This window comes from Sciurus carolinensis, chromosome 4, assembly GCF_902686445.1.
Source record: "Sciurus carolinensis chromosome 4, mSciCar1.2, whole genome shotgun sequence".
Classification (NCBI taxonomy): domain Eukaryota; kingdom Metazoa; phylum Chordata; class Mammalia; order Rodentia; family Sciuridae; genus Sciurus; species Sciurus carolinensis.
The window spans coordinates 66,153,064-66,174,214 of NC_062216.1; the positions used below are offsets into that span (position 1 = coordinate 66,153,064).

Consider the following 21,151-nt stretch of genomic DNA (forward strand, 5'->3'; position numbering starts at 1 on the left):
TCTCAGCTACCTTCTTGTTTTTTAGAGATTTGCATATATATGTGTACGTCCATATCTACGTGTATGCTTTTTCTCTGTTCTGGCTGTAAATTTTAGTCTTAAGGTTTTGCACGTTCTTCTGAAACTCAGAATTAAAGGATTTCCATGAACACACATAGACAACCCTGATCTGTTTACATCTTTATTGTGCCTACTTCCATTTTTCTTAACGTCTTTTTTTTTCCTTTTAAATGTATATGCATACAGATTGAAAATCTTCAAGAGCAACTTAGAGATAAGGAAAAGCAGATGAGCAGCTTGAAAGAACGAGTCAAATCCTTGCAGGCTGACACCACCAACACTGACACTGCCCTTACGACTTTGGAGGAGGCCCTTGCAGAGAAAGTGAGTGAGTGGTCTGGACCCTTCACAGTCATGTTTCTCCTGATTTCTCATTGATTTGAAACTGAATATAGAATACAGAAGAGGTCCTTTTTGTAAAAGGAAAAAAGAATTCTCCTGTGTTGTTGCCGATATACATTGTGTAAAGGGGAATGCAAATCTATTTAGTTCTTGTCAATTTAAGCACCTGCTCCTAGGCAAGATGGATTCTGTGCTAGAGGGCACTGGCTGAATTTTCTAAAGAATCAACCTTATATTCCCCATTTCTTGCTTTCTGAAGAAAAAATTTCTTTTTATTAATATAGTTAACTAGAATGTGGGAATCTGAGACATTACTAGGCATTAACTATATCAGGAGGCAATACATAATCTTCCTCCTTTATTGTTCCACTTTGGTGCCTAATATTTTCATAGATTTTATTCATTAATGTGCTTGTTAATTTTCTAGTCTGGGCCTTCTTACTTTATATTGCCTTATGAGCAAACCTTGTTTTTTCAGATGTGGTTGAATAAGAACTACCCTATTGAGGATTGAACCCAGGGGTGCCTTACCACTGAGTTGCATTCCCAGTCACATCCCCTGCCCTATTTTATATTTTATTTAGAGACATAGTCTCACTGAGTTACTTAGTTCCTCACTTTTGCAGAGGCTGGCTTTGAACTCATGATCCTCCTGCCTCAGCCTCCTGAGCAGCTGGGATTATAGGTACCTGCCACCGTGCCTGGCCATTTTCATGTTTTTGAGACAGGGTCTCACTAAATTGCATTGGATCTCACAAAGATGCTGAGACTGGTCTCAAACTTGGGATCCTCCTTACTCAGCCTCCTAAGATTTTAAGTGTGCACCACTGCTTCCGGCTGACCAGTGTTAATAATGTCTCAGAAGGTGGATTGGACAATCTCTATGCAGCATTTTAATTGGATTATTTTTAAAGGATCAGGGTCACTGTTCCTTAAGTCTCTTGGACTCAGAAGGCTTCAGGATACATAAATCAAGCCTTGCTCCCTGAATGTATTTAGAAATATTGGAAATGTACTTTCATTGCCTTAACATTCTAACTTCCTGAGCATCTGTTGACAGAAATAAGTTTAAATGTTTTTGCCTTTCTTTACCCTCCTTTATACTTCAGACTTCTTCCTTCCCTTTTCTTGGTGTGTGAATGTGAGTGGTTTCCATTGACTTGTAGGCAAAGTGTGAATTACAAATAAGAAATATTAGTTGTTGTCCTATGGGTGTGTACATAAATTTTTAGTTATTTGGTAATTGAATTTAAATGAGAATATTTCAAGAGAATATGTTGGTGATATCTGAATATTGAGATTAAAGGAAAAGAAAACTTGGAAATCAAAAAAAGCAAAGCCAGAGCTTTGTAATGGCATTATAGAAAGGATGAATTTTTAAGAAGTGAATTCTAAAAACTTACCAGTCTTTTGACTAGAGGATAGAAGTGTCACCTTATCAGCTGAAAGCAGAATTACAGTCATATTAAGTACAAAAAGGAATTTCCTCATGTGTTGATGTGTTTTCTTTTCAGGAGCGGACAATTGAACGCTTAAAGGAACAGCGGGATAGAGATGAGCGAGAGAAGCAAGAGGAAATTGATAACTACAAAAAAGATCTTAAAGACTTGAAAGAAAAAGTTAGCCTATTGCAAGGAGACCTTTCAGAGAAAGAGGTTAAGATCACTAAAATGGAATTACTTGGTTTGCTTAGTCATTGCATTGTTGTTTTTTATGTTTTATATATGAAAAGTATTTGACGGAAGATTTTCTTAATATTCTTACAGCAGGCTTTTTGTGACTAACTCAAGGGGTATTTCAGGAGTTTTGCAGAGATATGGTAAATTGGTTTATTTATTTCATAAGTTTTGCTATCTCTTTCACTGTTTTTCTTGGTTTCTTTTGTGGTAATGGTATTTTTACATATTCTAAAATAATTGAAACCCTGTTACATGTGATGAAATAATAAAGCAGGAGCTTTAGAGTCTTTCTCTCAATTCTCTTTCTAATACTTTTAGGAAAATTTGTGGAAATGAGTTCCTAATAGAATATTTCTTCTAAAAGGAAAAAAATTTTCTGTGTAAGTTAATGTAGCTATTAAAGTTGGCTCCTTATATTCATAAAGCTTGATCTACTTTTGTTTTGGGAGAAAGGGTATGTACAGTTAGAACTCCAAGTCACTGTTCTTGGAAATTCATCTCATTTTAATTAGTACTTGAAAGCTAAAGCTAATATTGTTTTATAGTTCATAAGTGTTCTCGAAATGGAAAGAAACTGCAAGCCACCATTATGGTAAATTTCAAATTTAAAGCTGCATTTTGTTCCATTTAATATTTATTCTAGTTTTTCTTGCTTCTTCTAGGCTTCACTCTTGGATCTGAAAGAGCATGCTTCTTCCCTGGCTTCTTCAGGACTGAAGAAGGACTCAAGGCTCAAGACACTGGAGATTGCTCTGGAGCAGAAGAAGGAGGAATGTCTGAAAATGGAATCGCAGTTGAAAAAGGTTAATGAAAAGTTTCCAATTTTCTTACTTTTTAATAATAAGAGCACAATAGGTAAGTCTATTGTTTATGTGGAATAATTTAATAATGGGGTAATATGGCCCCAAAGTTTGAAATACCATTTATATCTTGATTTTTTTAAGTGTTCTTACTCTATTTATTCAGTAGAATCCCCAATCTCTTAGAAAATGTATAGTTTAAAGGAATATTAAAATATACAGCTTCCTTAATTGATCATATGTGAGACCACAATATAAAAATCTCAATTATGTGATATTTTCTTCCATTAGAATTAAAGGAGATAATATGCAACAGTGGTTCTTGAACACATTGGGAATGCTAGGAATGGTGCAGAGATTTATCATCTATTTCTTTGCTCTATATTTCTGTAATATATAATAGCAATTCATAGTTTTTAGAACACTTTCATTTTTTAAATCTATTACCTATGGAACTTTATGAGATTTGGAACTGAGCAATTACATTAACTAGATCCAGTTCATATGACTGATGAATGAAGGGTGTTGTTGCTCCCTGTCGGCCAACAAGGTCCGATGTCCCTCCTCAGGGTCCGCCTGAGGAGAATAGGGGCTGAGCAGGATGATGAGTGTCTGCGGCAAAGGAAACACACCAGAGCCAGGAGGTCTGTCAGTGCATGAGGCACAGCAGGAATCTCAACTTTATTGTATGGGTCAGGTGTATATAAGGCCTTAGGGGGTGGAGATAAACAGGCCAATCAGGGAGTTACACATAACTGGTTGCTGGGTCAGAACACATTTTTCAGTTTCCAGGGGAGAGTGGCAGTACAAGGAAGTCAGGGTAAACTATTGGCGGGTCAGACAGTGCCAAGCATGAGGAAGAGGTTGCCATGAGGGTGCAGCCGCCATTATAGGATGCGTCCCCTATAGGGTGTAGCTTAGTCTTGAGACTTCTACTTTTGTTCTCTTTCCCTAGAGTAACATGTTATCTTCATTTAGGGAATCATGTTTTGAGGCTAAGGAAAGGAAGAAAATTCAGTAGCTTAAAGTTACTTTTGAATTGAGTGAGAAAGTAGTTTTTTTTTTTTTTTTGAGATTAAGGATTCCAATTATAACCAATTTAGATTTGACAGATGTCTTTTGTTTTTGTTCCTCATTAGAAGGGTGGAGGTAGTTTTCTGTTTAACACTTGAAATATAAATGTATTTAGGGTTTGTAAAACAGAAGGAACTATCAGGAGTGATGTTAATCAACATTCTTTTTTTTAAATTCATTTTTATTGTAAACAAATGGGATACATCTTGTTTTTCTGTACATGAAGTAGAGGCATACCGTTTTTGTAATTAATCAACATTCTTAACTCACTTGTTTGTTACATTCTCTTTCTGTTTGTTCATTTGAGACTTATGGTTAGTCATTTATGGTCTTTTTTATTTTAGACTTTTTATCTATATTTATGAGAAAAACATAAAATTGTGTAGAGGAGGTTGGTGGGTTTCTCCTCTGATTTATTACTTCTATTCATGTCTGTTTTTCTTCTTATATATTCCTGTGTTTTATTTTGAGCAGTTAATCCTTTTCATTTAAATTTATTTCTGATATTTTCCTATTACATTATTTACACAATACAATATTTTACTCCCAGAAAGCAATTAATTGTACTTTTCCATGCTTTGGTTTTTGTAGTCCCCACCCCCTACTCCCTCTCCTGTTGCCTTTGTGGTATTAGCCAAACACCCTCCCTGCAATGCTGGAGGTTCAATGCAAAGCCTCAAGTGCTCATACCTCTAGCACTTTCTCTAGTTTTAATTGAGTATTTTATATGATTCCATTTTCTCTCCTTTTGTAGCATATCAATTATACTTCTTAAAAATTTCTTAAAATTGTTGTCCTGGTGTTTGCAACATAATTTTAGCTAGTGTAAGTGCTCTCTCGCTTCACATGCAATACAGGTATCTTACAATAGAATATTTCCAATTACTTCTTCTCTTCCCTTCTTGTTGCCATTCATTTCATTTATCTGTAGTTTCTAATCACCACTGAGATTCTTTTTTATAATATTTATAAATATTTTACAAATATTTTATACATTTTTATAAATATTTTAGTTTTTTTAAATAGACACAGTACCTTTATTTTGTTTAGTTTTTTTATGTTATGCTTGGGATCAAACCCAGTGCCTCACGTGAGCTAGGCACTGTACCACTGAACCACGACCCCAGCCCCACCCAAGACATTCTTATTATTACTTTAAATGGTTATCTTTTAGATCATTTAAGAAAAATAAAAGATGTAGTTTTAGTTTCATTTATTTGTTGTCCATTTTTCTCCCTTTCTTCATGTATACTGTGTCTGAGTTTCTGACCTCTCTCATTTTCCTTTGCCTGAGGAACAACTTTTCATTTCTTGCAGGGCGTGTCTCCTAACAATGAATTCCTCAGTTTTTGTGTTTCTCCTTTACTTTTGAAGAATAATTACAGTGCATCTAGATTTCTAGGGTGGTGTCTCTCCCTTCCAACACTTTTAAATACTTGACTCTCTTCTTCCTGATGTTTTTTCTGATGATGAATCTGATGTGTAATGTCTTATCATAGGTGTTTCTCTACTGACAACTTTTAGACTTTTCTCTTTGTCTTTGTTCTTCTACAGTTTGAATATGAAATGCCTTAATATTGATTTTTGTTTTGTTTTGATGTTTATCCTGCTTTGTGTTGTGAGCTTCCTGGTTTGATATATATCAATTGTTTTAGAATATTCTCAGCTATTATAACTTAGAATATTTCTTCTGTTCCTTTCTCTTTTTTTTCCTTTGGGTATTCTTAAGTATGTATATTTTATATCTTGAAATTGCTTCCCAAACAGTTCTTGGATGTTCTGTGCTGTTTCTTTTTCTCTGAATTTCAGTTTGGGAAGCTTCTATTGACTTAGCTTTAAACTCACTAATATTTTTTTTCTTTTTTTTTCCTTTTTTACTCTGTCCAACCTACTAATGAACTTATCAGAAACATTCTTCATTTCTGTTACATGTTTTTGGTTTCTGGTGTTTCCTTTGGATTTTAGAGTTTCCATATCTCTGCTTAATTATTCATCTATTCTTGAATGTTTTCTGATTTTCCCATTAGAGCCCTTACTGTATTAATTATAGTTATTTTAAATTCTCTGATAATTCCAACATTTATGTCAAATATGAGAATCTGGTTTTGTATCTCTTCAGAATATGGTTTTCTTCCCTTGCCCTTTGGCATGCCTTGTCATTTTTTGTTGAAAACAGAAAAGATGTATTGAGTAGTAGAAACTGAGCTAAATAGTCTGGTAGTTTAATACTTTTCTGTTATCCTGATTAGAAATTGGGCTCTATTTGGTTTGCTATAGGTGCACATTCTTCTGATCTCCTTTTCTCTCCTTTTGACTGTGGGCTTTACTCTTCAGAGTGAGTCTGCATCTTTCATTTCTTTCCAAATGTAATCCACTTTTTCTATGCTGGATCCTTTTGGGGTGGTGGTAAGGGATAGGAGAGCGGAAGATTCACAGTCCTATGTCTCAGTATTATATGGGCCTATGTTCCTGGCTATGATCTTTATAAGTCTGTCTCAGTTTTGTTTTTCTACCCTTAGGTTAGAAAGAAAGACTAGAGGGAGCCAGAGTAGGTGAGATATCCTCCTGGTGGGATAAAGCTCTGGTAATTTTATCCCTAGCCTTTAGATGAAGAATGGTTGAGGGTATTTCACTATTGTTACTCTTTCCCTTCCTTTGCCAGACCACAGAGAATATTTCTCAGCTCTTCACTGTAAGATCCTGGTGGGGTTCCTGTGGTTTTAAAGTTCATGAAAGTATGGGAAACTCCCTAAATTGTCCCTACCCTAGGAGTTTCTCTTTCATAGGTGTCCATTCTCAGCCCCTAACAATTCCTCATAATGACCCTGCACTTGCTTGTATGAGTTGCTTTTGTTCCAGATGAGTAGATCCCAATTTATGTGTTTCTCTAGATTTTGGGGTGGCAGTTTGCTCTGTGATCTCAATTTTCTAATAGATCTAAGAAAAGTCATTAATTTTCAGTTTGCCTTTTTGTTATTGTTGCTGTTGTAAGGGTGGCAGTGATGACATCCAGTCTCTTTGCATGTTGGAGCTGACCCTGTTATAGTTTTCTATGCAGAACAGACCTATTCATTCTTTCCTTATGAAGATGGTTTACATGATTTTTGCGATTTAAAAATAAAATCTAAAACAACTAACCAAAAATGCAGTTTATTGTCTTATTTGGAAATAATATTTTAAAAATTAATACATAAAAATTTATGAGACTAGTAAGTTAACTATCCCTAGGAATTATTGAGAATAGATTTTAAATGTCTGCGAATTAACAATATGCCAGTCTTGTATAGCTTTTTTCTGCAAAATTCCAAATGAACTTAAGCATTGTCCCATATTAGCAAAGGGTTTTTAAACTCTTATTAATTTATACTGGAAATTGGCAAGAAAAAAAAAGGTCTTTCTTAGAATAAATGAGAGCATGTTTCCTAATTTAAGATTGAGATTTAAGGTAGTAAAATGTGAGACTCAAAATGATTGTTAAATATTGTGTTTCAGATTTTACCTCATTCTAAAAATTGCTAATTCCATGGCATTACTATATTTAAGAATAGGGCGAGTAGTGCCATTAAGGTTTTAAATTTGGTGTAATTTAAAATTATCTTAGTAGCTTATACGATCTAAACTTTTGTTATGTCTTCAATAGCAGCAGGGACTTTGAAGTAGGAAATGTCTGGCCTTGGTAATCTAACCTCTAAGTGAATTTTGGTATTCTTTGTCTTCAGCATGAGCTGATAACTTCAGCATTATTAAAGAAAGGATTGAAATTCAGCTTTTGAGTTATGAGAACTTTTAAAATGCTAAACTCTTTTTAAAAAATATTTTGTTTTAGTTGTAGATGGATGCAATACCTATATTTAATTTTCATGTGGTGCCGAGGATCGAACCCAGGGCCTCACGCATGCTAGGCGAGTGCTCTACCATTGAGCTACAACCCCAGCATACTTAACTCTTTTTAATACCTGTTTCTAGACTTGGGTTTTTATTAAAGCTTTTTTTCAAAAACCATGCTTTTTAACCTTTTATTCTAGTTTTGCTTATTGTATTCTTCAACCATTTCCTTCTGTTTTCTTCATTTTTTTCTCCAACTCTTCTGAGTCCCTTTAGTATCTAGAAATGGTATTGAGCAGCCAATCCAAGCCATTAAATGACCTGGCAAACCCACGTACAGATGTGGTTCATATGTTTTTCTATATTTTTGCAGTTTTCTAAGTGGAAAGTTGACTCTACATGACCTTTTATCTTTACCTTCCTCATATAGAAACTTCAGAATTTTAAAAAAATCACTCTTTCTGATATATTATTGGGGTTTTAGTGCAAAGTAAAAAAGGTTTTAAAAGACGAAAATTCTCCCTAAACTTTGGGAGAGGTTTCCATTTCTGCTGTTCTCTCTGCCTCCTCCCTATCTGTTTTGTTGTTGTTCTCAGTGGGTTAATTCATTCAGGGCTGCTTCTCTTTCCCTTTGCTTTTAGTAAAATTATTTGTGACTTTTAACCACAACACTTTGGGGTAGAATTTTGTTAACACATTAAAATTTTTATCTGCTAGTAGAATCTCCTCTAAAAGCCATGTTTAGAAACTGAATTTTCACCACTGAAGGAAGGTGACCCAAAAGAAGTTGGTAAAGGACATAATTTTTTAAAAGAATAACTATTACTTCCTTAAAGTATTTAGATCAATTTGTATAAATGTCTCATCTTTACTGAAAGTACTACGCATCAGAGCTTTCCTCGGTATATGTATTTACTTTCTTAATATATATTTTTAAATAATTTTTAAGGAACCAGATGTGTTTTGTTGTTTGTTAAATAAGATCCCCTTCTTAACCTTTACTTTCTTATTAAACAGTTTATACTTTGAAAATATTGATTTATATAAGGACATGGTTATCTGCTTTATTCTATAATTGTGTATATTTTAGTATGACACATGTGAAATGCAAAAGAACAAAACCCTTGCCTCCAGTACATGTGTATTGAAGTTTTAATAATGTGGAAGGGAGACAGTTTTTGGTAGATCAGCACTTGAGAGCAGAGAGCTTAACCTTTGATTAAAGATATTTGAAGAGGATTGTTCATGGTTCAGTTTTTCTTGTTCAGAGGTGACATTTATGTAGTACTGTTATTTCACTGAAGTTTGCAATTTTTGCTGCTGAGTGATGTTGACTTCTTGATATTCTAGAGGTGGGATATATAAAATATATACATTTTAAAATACAAATTACTTGACAGTTCAGATTTAAAGGGTAGAAAAAGAATGAGGGGAATGAGGCCATGAAATTAAATATCCAGAAAATATTTTTTGAATTGATGCTTATGAGAAGTAACTCAGTAACTTTGTGGATGTGACATGTTTATATTTTGAATTAAATGTCATTCTACTATTCAGAAATTCATTTTAAAGAAATTTTTATGATACATTTGGAAAAATCTTTTTTTAGAGTTTATTTTTTTTAAATAAAGTTGTAAAGATCTTTAAAGCAGTTTAATAGTCTTAGAATTTCATTTTAAAGTTCACATAACCCAGCAAGAGTTTGGATGTACACTTGTCTGATATAGAATTTGTTATAATTAGTAAGGGAAGGTTAATAATATTTTTGATTTTTCCCTCCTAACTTAATTGGCTTATTGCCTTTAAAGTTTGTTATTGGATCATCCTGTAGGCTACAGTTAACCTTACACTTATATTAAAAATTGATTATTTTTATCCTCTTCCCAATTATTCTTCTTTTCCTACCACTTAACTCTTTGAACTGTTTTAATTCAAAGGGAACTCTTTCACTGCTTGTGCATATTCATTTCTTCAACAAGTAATTGAGTTTCTACTTTAGGTCAGTTTCCAAGGTTGGCAGTGAGGTTAAAGTAGTAAATAAGATTATCTGCCCCTTGATCTCATAGAATGTATATTCTCTAAGAGGAAAAGTAGATACTGAAGCAGGTAGTTGTAGTATATCACAGGGTGTGATGGAAATACACATGAAAGAGCACAAATCTAGGCCAGAGACACAGAGGACCTCCTTAACAGAAGAGACATTTACTAAGCTGAGACCCCAGAGTTAGGGCACTCCAGCATGTATGAAGGCCTACAACACTGATGTGCACTAGTTACATTGGCAGAGTTACAAATAATACGTTTATAGTAAGTGATTATCAATTAATGTTTTCTCAATAGTGTTGAATAGCAGCTGCCTTTCATGTTTGTTTATACAGTCTTTTGTGCTCCTTACTTTGAACCCTCTTATGTTGCCTATTTCATCATCTCCTTTCTCAGTTGTTCCTGCTTTTGTTTGCATCTTTGGTCTTTTTTCTTTTTATTGTTTCCCCCCTTTTGGTGTATAAATATGGTCAGCTTTCTACAAAATAACTCCTGATCCTGTTACTTCTTAAGACTCCTTCCTCTACTTTCTGGTGGACATATTGTATTTTTAAAGTATCTGAAGCCTTGTCCTCCCCATAAAAGACTAATTGCTACAGGAACTTGCCTCTTACCAAACTAGCAAAACAGTGCGGAACAACTGATTGTTAGATATCGGAGAAAATCCAGTGCAGAACTGTGATCTTTTTTACCTTCCAAACTTGTATAGTTTTTGTTCCTTAAAATATACTTTATAAGTAAGTTAAAGGCTAGGGAAGCCAGAATTTCATGATTTTTATTTTTATTTTTTATTTTTTGGTGCTTAAGGATTGAAACTGTGACCTTGAGCATGTTAGGCAAGCTCACTACCACTGAGTTACAGCCACAACCCTAAGGAAACTAGTGTTTTAGACAGATAAATACTTTTCTCCAGGAGTGAAGCCTTAAACAAATGAACTGGTAAAGGACTTAATGGAGCCAGGTGCAGTGGCTCTCATCCATAATCCCAGCTACTTGAGGGGCTGAGGCAGGGGGATCACAAGTTCAAGGTCAGCCTGGGCAATTTAGTGAGACCTTGCTTCATATTAAAAAATAAAAGGTCTGGGAATATTGCTCAGTGTTAGAGCTCCCCTGGTTTCAATCCCCAGTACTGAAAAAAAGATTTAATTTAATGTGTGGGAGGAGGTTAAATAAAGGATTTTTGTTTGTTTTTTGTTGTTTTCTGGGACTGGAATTAAACCTGGGACCTCACACATGCTGGGGAAGCACTTCACCACTAAACTATACCCCAAAGTTCCCAACCACCCTCCTTTTAAAATTTTTAATTTGAGACAGTCTACTTAGTTGCCCAGACTGGCCTCAAAATCTTCCTGCCTTAACCTCCTGAGTAGCTGGAATTGCAGGCATGTGCCACCTCACCTGGCTAGAATTTAATCTTAGATTTAAAGCTGTTACTTCCACAAAACATTTAGTTCAGTTTCTCATTTACTTAGGGTACTTTGCATTAGAGCTTTCCAAAGAATTTTCTAGGAATATATGTTTGAACTTTTAATGTATTTTCAAAGCATTTTAAGGGATTCAGTACATTCTTGAAGTATCAGCATAATTCTAGGTGCCTAGAACCTTGTGATTCACATGTTTGGTAAAACAACATAGGGGAGAAAGAAATGGAAATAACTGCCTAGTGGGGAATAGGTCTCAGTGATGGTGCTATTTGTAAGATTAACAGTGAATCCTGGTCTTACTTTTTGATACTATTTTGGCAAGATTAATAACAGTCTTTTGGCTTGTTAGTATATCTCACTATACTCTGAAATAGCAATTGACTTTTGATGATTTTTGGCCTAATAATGAAAATTCAGAGGTCTAATTTTTTTAAAAAAATAATCCATTTGTAATTTGAGGTAACTACTTCATTTATTAACCTTTTGTCTACGTAATACTTAAACATAGGAAACCTTTATAAATTGAAGTCTAGCTCTTAGATATTTGATAATACTATATTTAAATTAGAATATAAATAGTTCTTTGACCCATGGTTTACCCAGGGTCACTGCGTGTGTATCTTACAGACTTGGAACACTTTTTTTTTTTGTAGGCACATGAAGCAACATTGGAAGCTAGAGCCAGTCCAGAGATGAATGACCGAATACAGCAGTTAGAAAGGGAGATTGCCAGGTACAAAGATGAATCTAGCAAGGCCCAGGCAGAAGTGGACCGCCTTTTGGAAATCTTGAAGGAGGTGGAAAATGAGAAGAATGATAAAGATAAGAAGATAGCTGAATTGGAAAGGTAAGAAGAGGGAAATTGTATGGGACTCACTGGGTTAGAAAAAATAAAGTATGTATTTTTGAAGGAATACTTGTTTATTGAAAGTGCCTCTGAGTTTAGGTTCTTGAATGCTTGTTAACACTTTATAAGCTACTTGTTATTCTAAATCAGTATTAATTCTTTGTTGCAGTCTCTAAAAGGCAACATAGAAGGCCGAGTGCGATGACCCACACCTTTAATGCAACTCGGGAGGCTAAGGCAGGAGGATTTCTAGTTCAAAGTCAGCCTCAGCAACAACGAGGCATAATGCAACTCAGTGAGACCCTGTCTCCAGATAAAATACAAATTAGGGCTATGAGTCAGTGATTGAGTGCCCCTGAGTTCAATCCCTGGTACCCAAAAAGAAAAAGGCAACATAGAATTGGGACTAAATCGAGAAACTATTGACTTTAATATCATCAACAAAAGAGAAAGTATTCATTAATTAAGAAATTAAAGTTTTCTACTGGCCAACTAAGATAGAGTACAAATAACTTCTTGCTTTTTATTACTTTTCTAGGTAATGAGCAAATATCCTCCTGTATAACGAGTTAATATTATATCACTGGTTTAGACCTTTTTGGTTGAGCAGATGTTTTTTGAGGTTGTGAATTTTTAAACTAGGTTGTGGAGCAGCAAATTCTTACATCAGTCAGTAAATCAAAATTAGAATGAAGATATACTAGGATAATTTAGGAGACTCAGATGTGATTTTTACGGGACCCTGAATTTGAATTCTTCAAAATGGACTATTTGAGCAGATCCTGCCAGATAGTTCTCTTTAGAATTTTGTCTTTTTTATTATTTTATACTGAAGATCAAGTATATGCCTGTTAATCTCTTCTTTTTTAAAATATTTTTTTAGTTGTAGATGGACACAATACATTTATTTTATGTTATTTTTTTATTTTTCTGTGGTGCTGAGGATTGAACCCAGTGCCTCTTACATGCTAGACAAGCACTCTACCACTGAGCTATAACCCCAGCCCAATCTCTTCTTTTATGCTATGTATTTAACCTTAACTCACAAGTACACTGAAATAGCTCTTCCAGTAGCACTTGATTACTTGCATTTTTCTAAATAATCTGACAGTGACAAAATGAAGTCACTAAATCTTTGTGGCTCCTTGAGGCCTGGTTCTTGAGAATAATTTATTTTTATTTTCTTGAGGGCTGGGCAATTTTAGACTACTTTCATAACTTATTTACTGAGTTTTAAATTTGGAGAGTGGTTACTGGTAGGCTTGTGATTTTCCTCTGAATTTATCATTTCCTCCTGTTCACTATCCACAGAATTTTGATTTTCAGGAAACCAGAGCCTCATAGTTTTACACTGTACTGAAAGTGTGAATAATGTGGGCTCTTGACCTGCTCACCTTTTCTCTTATTTTGCTATTAACTCTATTCATTTTTTCTAGTTCTGGATAAGACAAATGGATATAATCTTTAAATTAATATTAAAAACACCAGAACTCATGATTATAGACTATGTGCCTTTAAAAAAAAAATTTTTATTGTCAGTGGGCCTTTATTTTATTTATTTATATACAGTGCTGAGAATTGAACCCAGTGCCTCACACATACTAGGCAAGTGCTCTACCACTGAGCTACAACTCCAACCCTGTATCCCTTCTCCAGCACATGTGCATGCCCCATGTGTATACACAGACACACACTCATATATTTACATGAATACATATCTGAATCCATACCTGTCTTTGCTTTTTTTATGGGCCTGAAATCAGCAGCAGTACTGCATAAACATTAAAATATGGTACATTTGATTGAGTACTGACAGTCCATTAAATGTATTTCAGAAATTGCTTGAGAAAATTTCATTTTTTAATGTGATTTCCTATATTAGAAATCTGCATTTGAAGCTGAGTGAGGTGGTGCATGGTTATAAACCTTGTTACTCAGGAGACTGTGGCAGGATTGCCAACCTTGGCAATTTGGTAAGACCCTGTCTCAAAAAGAAAAAAGACTAGAGATGTAGTCCAGTGGTAGAGCATTGCCTAATATTCATGAGTGCTGAGGTTCAAACATCAGTATCATATTAAAAAAAAAAGAATTAGAAAACAAAAGAAGAAAAAATCTACATTTTGAAAGTATTGCATGATGCTCTTCCATGCAGCTTGCATTTTTTGGCCCTACTCTGATTTGGGGGATGTACATAATGTGAGGGAGAATTGGAAACAGAACTAAGTGTATATCTTGTATCCAGAGTGCACGAAATAGATGCTTTTATTAGCCACATATATTTTTCACATTTTAAGAAAGAGTTATAAGTGACCTATGTAGCTTTTAGTGTATTGGAAAAGGCATAGTTCTAGCCTCTCTACTCATGTACCTTTGTCATTTTCTTTGAGGATTTGAGACAAAGTTTTTTGCCTACTGGAAAATAAAACAACATAAAACAAAACCACACATGAAAAAAACAAAAACAAATCTCTCTCAGTTTTTGCTTTCAGCTTTGTAGTTTGTTACTCAGAAACATAGTTTGAGATATTGACTAAACAGTAGCATCACAGAGTTTGTGAGATCGGCTATGGTATCATATGGAAGAGGAAACCAGAAACCAAAGAAATTATTCTTGAAATTACACAATGGTTGAGCTGGAGCTAATAGAGTGGGGCTTTTAAATTCCAGCTCAGTTTTCTTTCTGTTCCACCAAGATTAGTTATGTTCTTTTTGGACTTACTAGCAACTGCTAAAGGCTTCCTGCCTTGATGGGATATCTTCTGTTCATTGTTGAACCAAGGTCTTTTTTTTTTTTTGAACCAAGGTCTTAAGCAAAAGTGGTGATATATAGTAGTATGATTTAAGATAGATTTTAATTTTACTTAGCCCTTGAAGGCCATTTTTATAAACTGAACTGTGCTTATTTGAAGAGTTATTCAGTGCATTTTATGTTAAAGACAGCTGGGATTATGTTACATCTTTTTTTCCTAGATTTAATACTGAGGTGCATGTGTGTGGCTGCTGTGTTTCTTACTAACCATTTGCTTCTTGTGTTGCCATTCCATTGTTTCCTATGTGCGGGTGTCTGTCTCCCTGTAATTTATCATTTTGAGTTTCTTCACCTTTCTTTTAATTTGTCTTACCATGGTCCTATTCCATTGGGGTTTTTGTGTCTTTGTGTTTATATGTGTGTATTCCCTCTACCTCTTGGCCATGCTGTTTCTCAGAAAGCCAGTCTCCCGCAAATTGTATCCTCCACGCCAGGTTTCTGTCCCTGCACCGTCAGGGGGGTTTGTTTGGGACTTCCTGGGAAAGTGAGTGATATGTAAGGCCTACAGTCTTATACTAGAGTAAATTGCTGCTGCTGCTCTTGCTACTGCTGGGGCTTGCTGGGGATTTTGCTTGATCAGAATTAAAGAACAGCCAGTTATACATCAGACTGAACTGTATCTTTTTGTTAACCTTTTTTTTTTTGGATAAAATCAGTCTGTGTTTTTTCTGGTAAGGTTCTATACTGCTAGTTGAAATTATTTTAATCTTTGTTTCCAGCTGTCATTATGTAGTTGTTCTTACTCTGGCTTACTAACTTGAGTGACTCTTTAACTGATAAAACTATTTCATCACATTTTAATTCAGCATATAGATCATTCCTGAAGGATATTCAGCAATCTTTTAAGTGCAAATATTAAAATAAACTGTATTATAATCATTAGTAGTTAATCATTAATAGATTTTCTTTAAACTAAAAAAAAAATTTAGTATTCTGTACATTTCATACTGCTTCTTAAGTAAGAATTTCCAGTATGAAAAGATTTACATTATATAATGAAGTATTCCCCCATGTATTCTTTGTGGACTGGAGAAGTAAATGAACAGTCCTTTCTCATGTCGACTCCTGTAGAAAATAGTAGTTCCTGTAACAGATGATTAAGTGTTATAGCACTTACTTATTTTAACGTTATACCAGTCTCTTAACTGACTGTAATTTAAAAAATAAAATTAGATAAGTCCACCTATACACCTACAAATACAAAATATTTTTCCCAAGTAAACTTAACTACTTCTAAATTTATACTCCTTACTGTGCTGTGTATCAGTTGGAATTTAAGAGAAAAGTACTCCTAGGGCATGTACACACAGAGAAATATACATACATATTAAGAAATTTGTTACAAGGAATTATTTTGTGCAGTTGTAGGGGCTGAAGGCAAGTCTGAAATCCTGTGCCAGGCTGTCAGGAAGGGAAGGTCCTGAACAGGATGGAACTTGTGTCAGCACAAGCCAAAACTGCGGTATATGGGTAGAATTTCTTTTCTCTCCTTGGGAAATCTCAGCCCTGTTTCCAAGACCTTCTAAAGGATTCAGTGTGCCCTCTCAGATTATCTGGGATAATCTCCCCTACTTAAACTCATTAGAGACTTTAAGTACATCAGCAAAATACTTTTGCAACACGTTTAGATGAGCTTTTGATTGACTCACTGGGCACAGTAGCCTGACTGAGTTAATACTTGAAGGAAGCCATCATCCAGTAGCTTTAGATAGTTTGCATAGAAAAAAACCAAAACAGAGTTTGAAATGTCCCTACATAAATGTATAGAATTAGATTAGCTTCAGGAACACTGAATGTAATTGAGAATTGGTCTTCTAAAGTAAGCATGTTGGAGTTTCTATTTAGGTTCACAATGAATAGGCTTTTCTCTTGCATAATGTTTATGATATTTAGAGAGAAAAGTAATGACAGAATTCTGTTAATATTTTTTCAGTCTTCTGAAAGAATTGTTTGTTGTCTGCTCTTTCACTTATGTTATCCCTTTTTGCTAAATACCCATGTGATGGCAGTACACTGGGGACATTGTCTCCCATGCCATATATTGTGTTCTGTTTTACATTTTTTGCTTTATTACCTTTTTATAATCCCAAATGACTAATGAATACTCAAAGTTTAGTGTTTTACAGCAGAAATTCTGAGTTTTACTCTGAGATTCAACATAATTAGAGTCAATATGCCATTAACAAACTTCTGTATTTAGAGAATGGCAGCCATTCTTTTGAATTTCTTATAATTTGGTTGGCAAGAATTGCCTTTGTTAATTGAATTTAGGAATTTTCAGTGATGTAGAGAATAATAAGAGTATTATTATGTGATGTGAAGAATTAAAAGAAACTCCAAATTTGCTATTCTTCATTTGAGGGATTGTAATAGGACTAGGATATTATTGCATGTAGATTTTATTTTGAGCTGCGTTCAAATTTAGTGCAGGTGTTATTAGTGGGGCAGTCAGATAAGGCCCGTCTGATAAAGTAATGTTTGAGGAGACACTTGAATGAGGGGCTCTGTTATCCAGAAGTCCTCAGAAGCCCTTAAACAAAAATCCCAATAACTTTGTTACACCTATTTTAACCTTATTGTTTGAACTTTGACAAATGTATACTCCTGTCTAGTCACTACAATCAAAATACAGAACAGTTCCTTCACTTCCAGAAATGTCCCTTTGCAGCACATCTCCTCCTATCCTCAGCCACAGATATCATTATCATTTTCTAAATTAATTTATACACAGCCCCCTCCTTTTGCCTTAGCTTTTAGTTTTCTGCTTTACTTTATTTCATTTGGAGTTCAGAATAGAATAGAGTATACCAAGAAAACATTGTTTCTCATATATTCTAATCACTAATTATACAAACCCCAAGTTTGTGAACTACATCTCCTGATTCATTTCAGCCAATTAGGATAATTTCATTTCTTGTGGCTATTTATTCATTGAGCACATAATGCAGGAATGATTTGAAAAAGAAAAACTGAGGTGACTTTAAAGAGGCCTCCTTTCATAAGGAGGCCTTTCAAGGACACTCTCAGATCTGGATGGAATGAACAGAACTGCTGCGGCTGCCTATAAACTGCCTAAAGTGAAGTCAACATCCAGAGAGTGATAGTTAAGAAAACCATAGAGAGGTAGAGTTTAGAACCTGAAGGCACTAATCCTGAAGCTACTTCTTTCAGACTTCTCATTATGTGAAGTAATTACAGTAACGTTTTCTTACCATTTCAGCCAGTTCAAAGTATAATTTTGTTACTTGCATCTAAATGCAGTCAAACTAATACAATTAATTGCATACTGATTTTCTTCCCCACTCTTTTCCTGTAGAAGAAGCAATCATTTTGAAAAGAATTTATTTATTTTTCTGATAAGTGATCACCTGAATGTACTAGAAGCAGAAGTAGCAACGGGGGCCTGACCAAGATTGGGGCCTCTTTGTTTCCCTAACACTTTCTGAATGAAAAAAAAAAAAAAAATCTGACTTAATTACTTAACCAAATCAGGAGTGGTTCCCTCACTGCCCATTTTGGTTCTTAAGTAAAATAAGGCCATAATTTGAGGGTACCAGTTAAATAAGTAATAGATTATTCTGTTAGGCTGTTTTTTTGAATGTCTATATAGGTTTCAATCTTATTTTTCCTGTGTTTTAGTTCTTTTGTTTTCTTTTATCCCTATCTTCCCTTGCTTCATCTCCTACTCAGATATCTGGAAAAAATCTTACCCCTTCAGCTTTTAGAAGAGGCACAAACAGAAGACTTTTGCCCCCAACCAGATGACTACTTTAAAGGAGGATATATTTTGACTTTTTAAAAGTAAATTTGTACTGTGGTAGAAGTGGTGCATTTCACTTTTGAAATATGGCTTAAATCTTTCCTTTTAGTAGAAACATTGAAAAGCAAACTGCCATATATTTTGAGTGGAGATTTCCTGTAGGACCTCTGCAAGGCTTGTGTGCTTGACTTGTTGTGTCAGATAGATCTTATCTTTCTACAAGAAATTTCTAAAAAAATTAATATAATCTTATTATTCTATATGTTAATTTTAACGTCCTATTTATACATCATGAATTTGGTTTGTTTTAGGAGAGGTTCTTTTATGGATTTTTGTTATACAGACAAGAAGGGTGAGACCCAGACAGGTTAAATGACTGTTTCTATATTTTAGGTGGTAGCAGAGTTGTACCTAAGAATTCTAGGGTCTGTGTCTTCTGTTTCTTCTTTGAAACCTCTTGTGTTCTCTTTTCATTAATGACCTCACCTCCTAGAAGGGGTTCTTACAGATGATCCAGAGGCTGTTTACTTATGGATCTGCTAAGGCCAAAGGCTCATACCCTCTTCTAGGACAGGTACTTAGGAACTGACCTGAGTTGCTTTGCCGCCAGGTGCCCATTTATCTGCCTGCATGACTCTTGACTCTTCTGTTACTCTGAACTCTGTTAAATGGGTGCTAGTTATTTCTGAGATCTTCTGTTGCCACCTCCAAAGTCTGAATTGCCTTCTGAGTAGTTATGATAGATGGAATTTTTCTGTTTTGAGATGGTTAATTTTCTCTTCTTTACTAATTTAACCATCTTTTCCAGGCCTTATGTAGAACTATTATTAATTCTAAGCATTTACATCGTGGTAAACTTGAATTTTGTGAACTAGTAAGAAAACTTAAGCTGTACTTACAATATTGTTTTCAAGGGAACTGCATGCTGAGTTAAACAACTGACTTTGTTTTAAAATAGTATATGATCTATTCTTAAGTGTTGGGCTTAGTACTTGAGTTTTTTAAAAAATAAGGGTGTTCCCAGTTTGCTTAGAACTTCAACCATGGTACTTAGCCCCTGAATTAACTGTCTGAACTGCTAATGCTTTAACTTTTAGCACCTTTCAAAAGAAATGAGAGGAATTTATACTTCTGTAGATAAAGAATCAATGTACTAAACTGAGCTTGAATAAAAAGAACAGGACCTTTTCCCCATCATGCCAGCAGAGATTTTTTAATGTGAGAATGTTACCTGCATATATGTAGGTTTAAGAGAGAGAACTTTCCTGGCAGCATTTGGAGAAATTAGGTAAGGTAGTTGGTAAGTTTCAACCGAATGCCTCCAAGACGATGACCTTTTGAGATTCTTATTTTCTTTTAAAGATTTTACTAGTACTGTTTGAACTTTTATGTAATGAAAATGGAGATGTTTTTATTTTTCATTAATCTTCCAAAATGAAGCTAGTTGATAGGATGGTATATCCAGTTCTTAGTTTGATAATCTTAGAAGAATGAACTTTTTTCTTACAAAGGAAGTCAAAATTAGAAGATTCATAGTTTTTTCTTATTTACCTTTTTTATTCTTCTCTCTTTGATTAGAATTTTCTTTCCTGTTATTTGTTTGTGGCAATTTGACTCCTTTTAAAATTTCTACCTTTGTCAGAGTTTATCCCTTTCCGTAGTAATCTCCTTTTCCTTTATTTTTGCTTCTGTCCTGCACATTAGTGAGGAACTATTAAATATATATGTTAAAAAATGAAGGTAGTGCTCTTTTTCATCCACCATTAAATCATCTCACAGTTCCTCCCTATATCTTGCCATCACCCATAATATTCAGATCCTTTAGAAATTAAAAAGATGGTGATTCAAATAGTCTCTCATACCTTGGTAGAGAGATTGAAAACATTGTCTTATGTTTGTTTTTTTATATATGTTTTTTAACACGTATATACATATATTTACACAGAATGTTTACACATGATTTTCCTTCTGTAAAAGTGCATAAAGTATTCTTATATAATTTAGCCTAGTTCAGCAGATTTACTTTTAATTTTATAGGTTAAACAAAAGTATACTAGCTTTCTTTTCCCTCTTTTTGTCATGAAACACCAATCCTAACTTTGTTTTACATTTTAACATCTCTTATATTGGGATACATGTACATGTAATGGCATGGCCTAATTTCAGTGGTATTTTTTTTTTTTTTTTTTTTTTAGTAATATATAAAGTAATGGTACATCTTCCATCTTTGCTGAATTGGCACATGCTTGGACAGTAGACAAAATTGTTTTGTTGAATGCAGGAGTGGAAGAAAGTAGTATTTCTAAATTATTTTATCATATATTCCATTTTAAATGTGTCACAAAAATAATATATTTGTTATTATTATTAAAATTAGATATTTGACTGTTTTATCTACATCCTGAGTTTATATAGGTCAACCTAAAAATTATTTTTAGATCTTCTCATTGGAAAAATGTTTTAGATTATCTTACACCAGCCGTATACT

At 34.2% G+C, this 21,151-nt stretch overlaps 1 protein-coding gene across 10 annotated transcripts in view; it reads left to right on the forward strand.

Moving 5' to 3' along the window:
* Erc1 (ELKS/RAB6-interacting/CAST family member 1) overlaps window positions 1-21,151 on the forward strand; it is a 550,337-nt gene that overhangs the window by 213,805 nt on the left and 315,381 nt on the right. For 8 of the 10 annotated variants that reach the window (XM_047548604.1, XM_047548603.1, XM_047548605.1 and 5 more), the window contains 4 exons: window positions 247-384; window positions 1,917-2,057; window positions 2,744-2,884; window positions 11,901-12,094. In XM_047548604.1, the coding sequence (XP_047404560.1) occupies window positions 247-384; window positions 1,917-2,057; window positions 2,744-2,884; window positions 11,901-12,094 (614 nt within the window). Of the gene's footprint in view, window positions 1-246; window positions 385-1,916; window positions 2,058-2,743; window positions 2,885-11,900; window positions 12,095-15,300; window positions 15,388-21,151 lie in introns of all 10 variants that reach the window. The other 2 variants (XM_047548601.1, XM_047548602.1) reach the window with 1 other exon arrangement.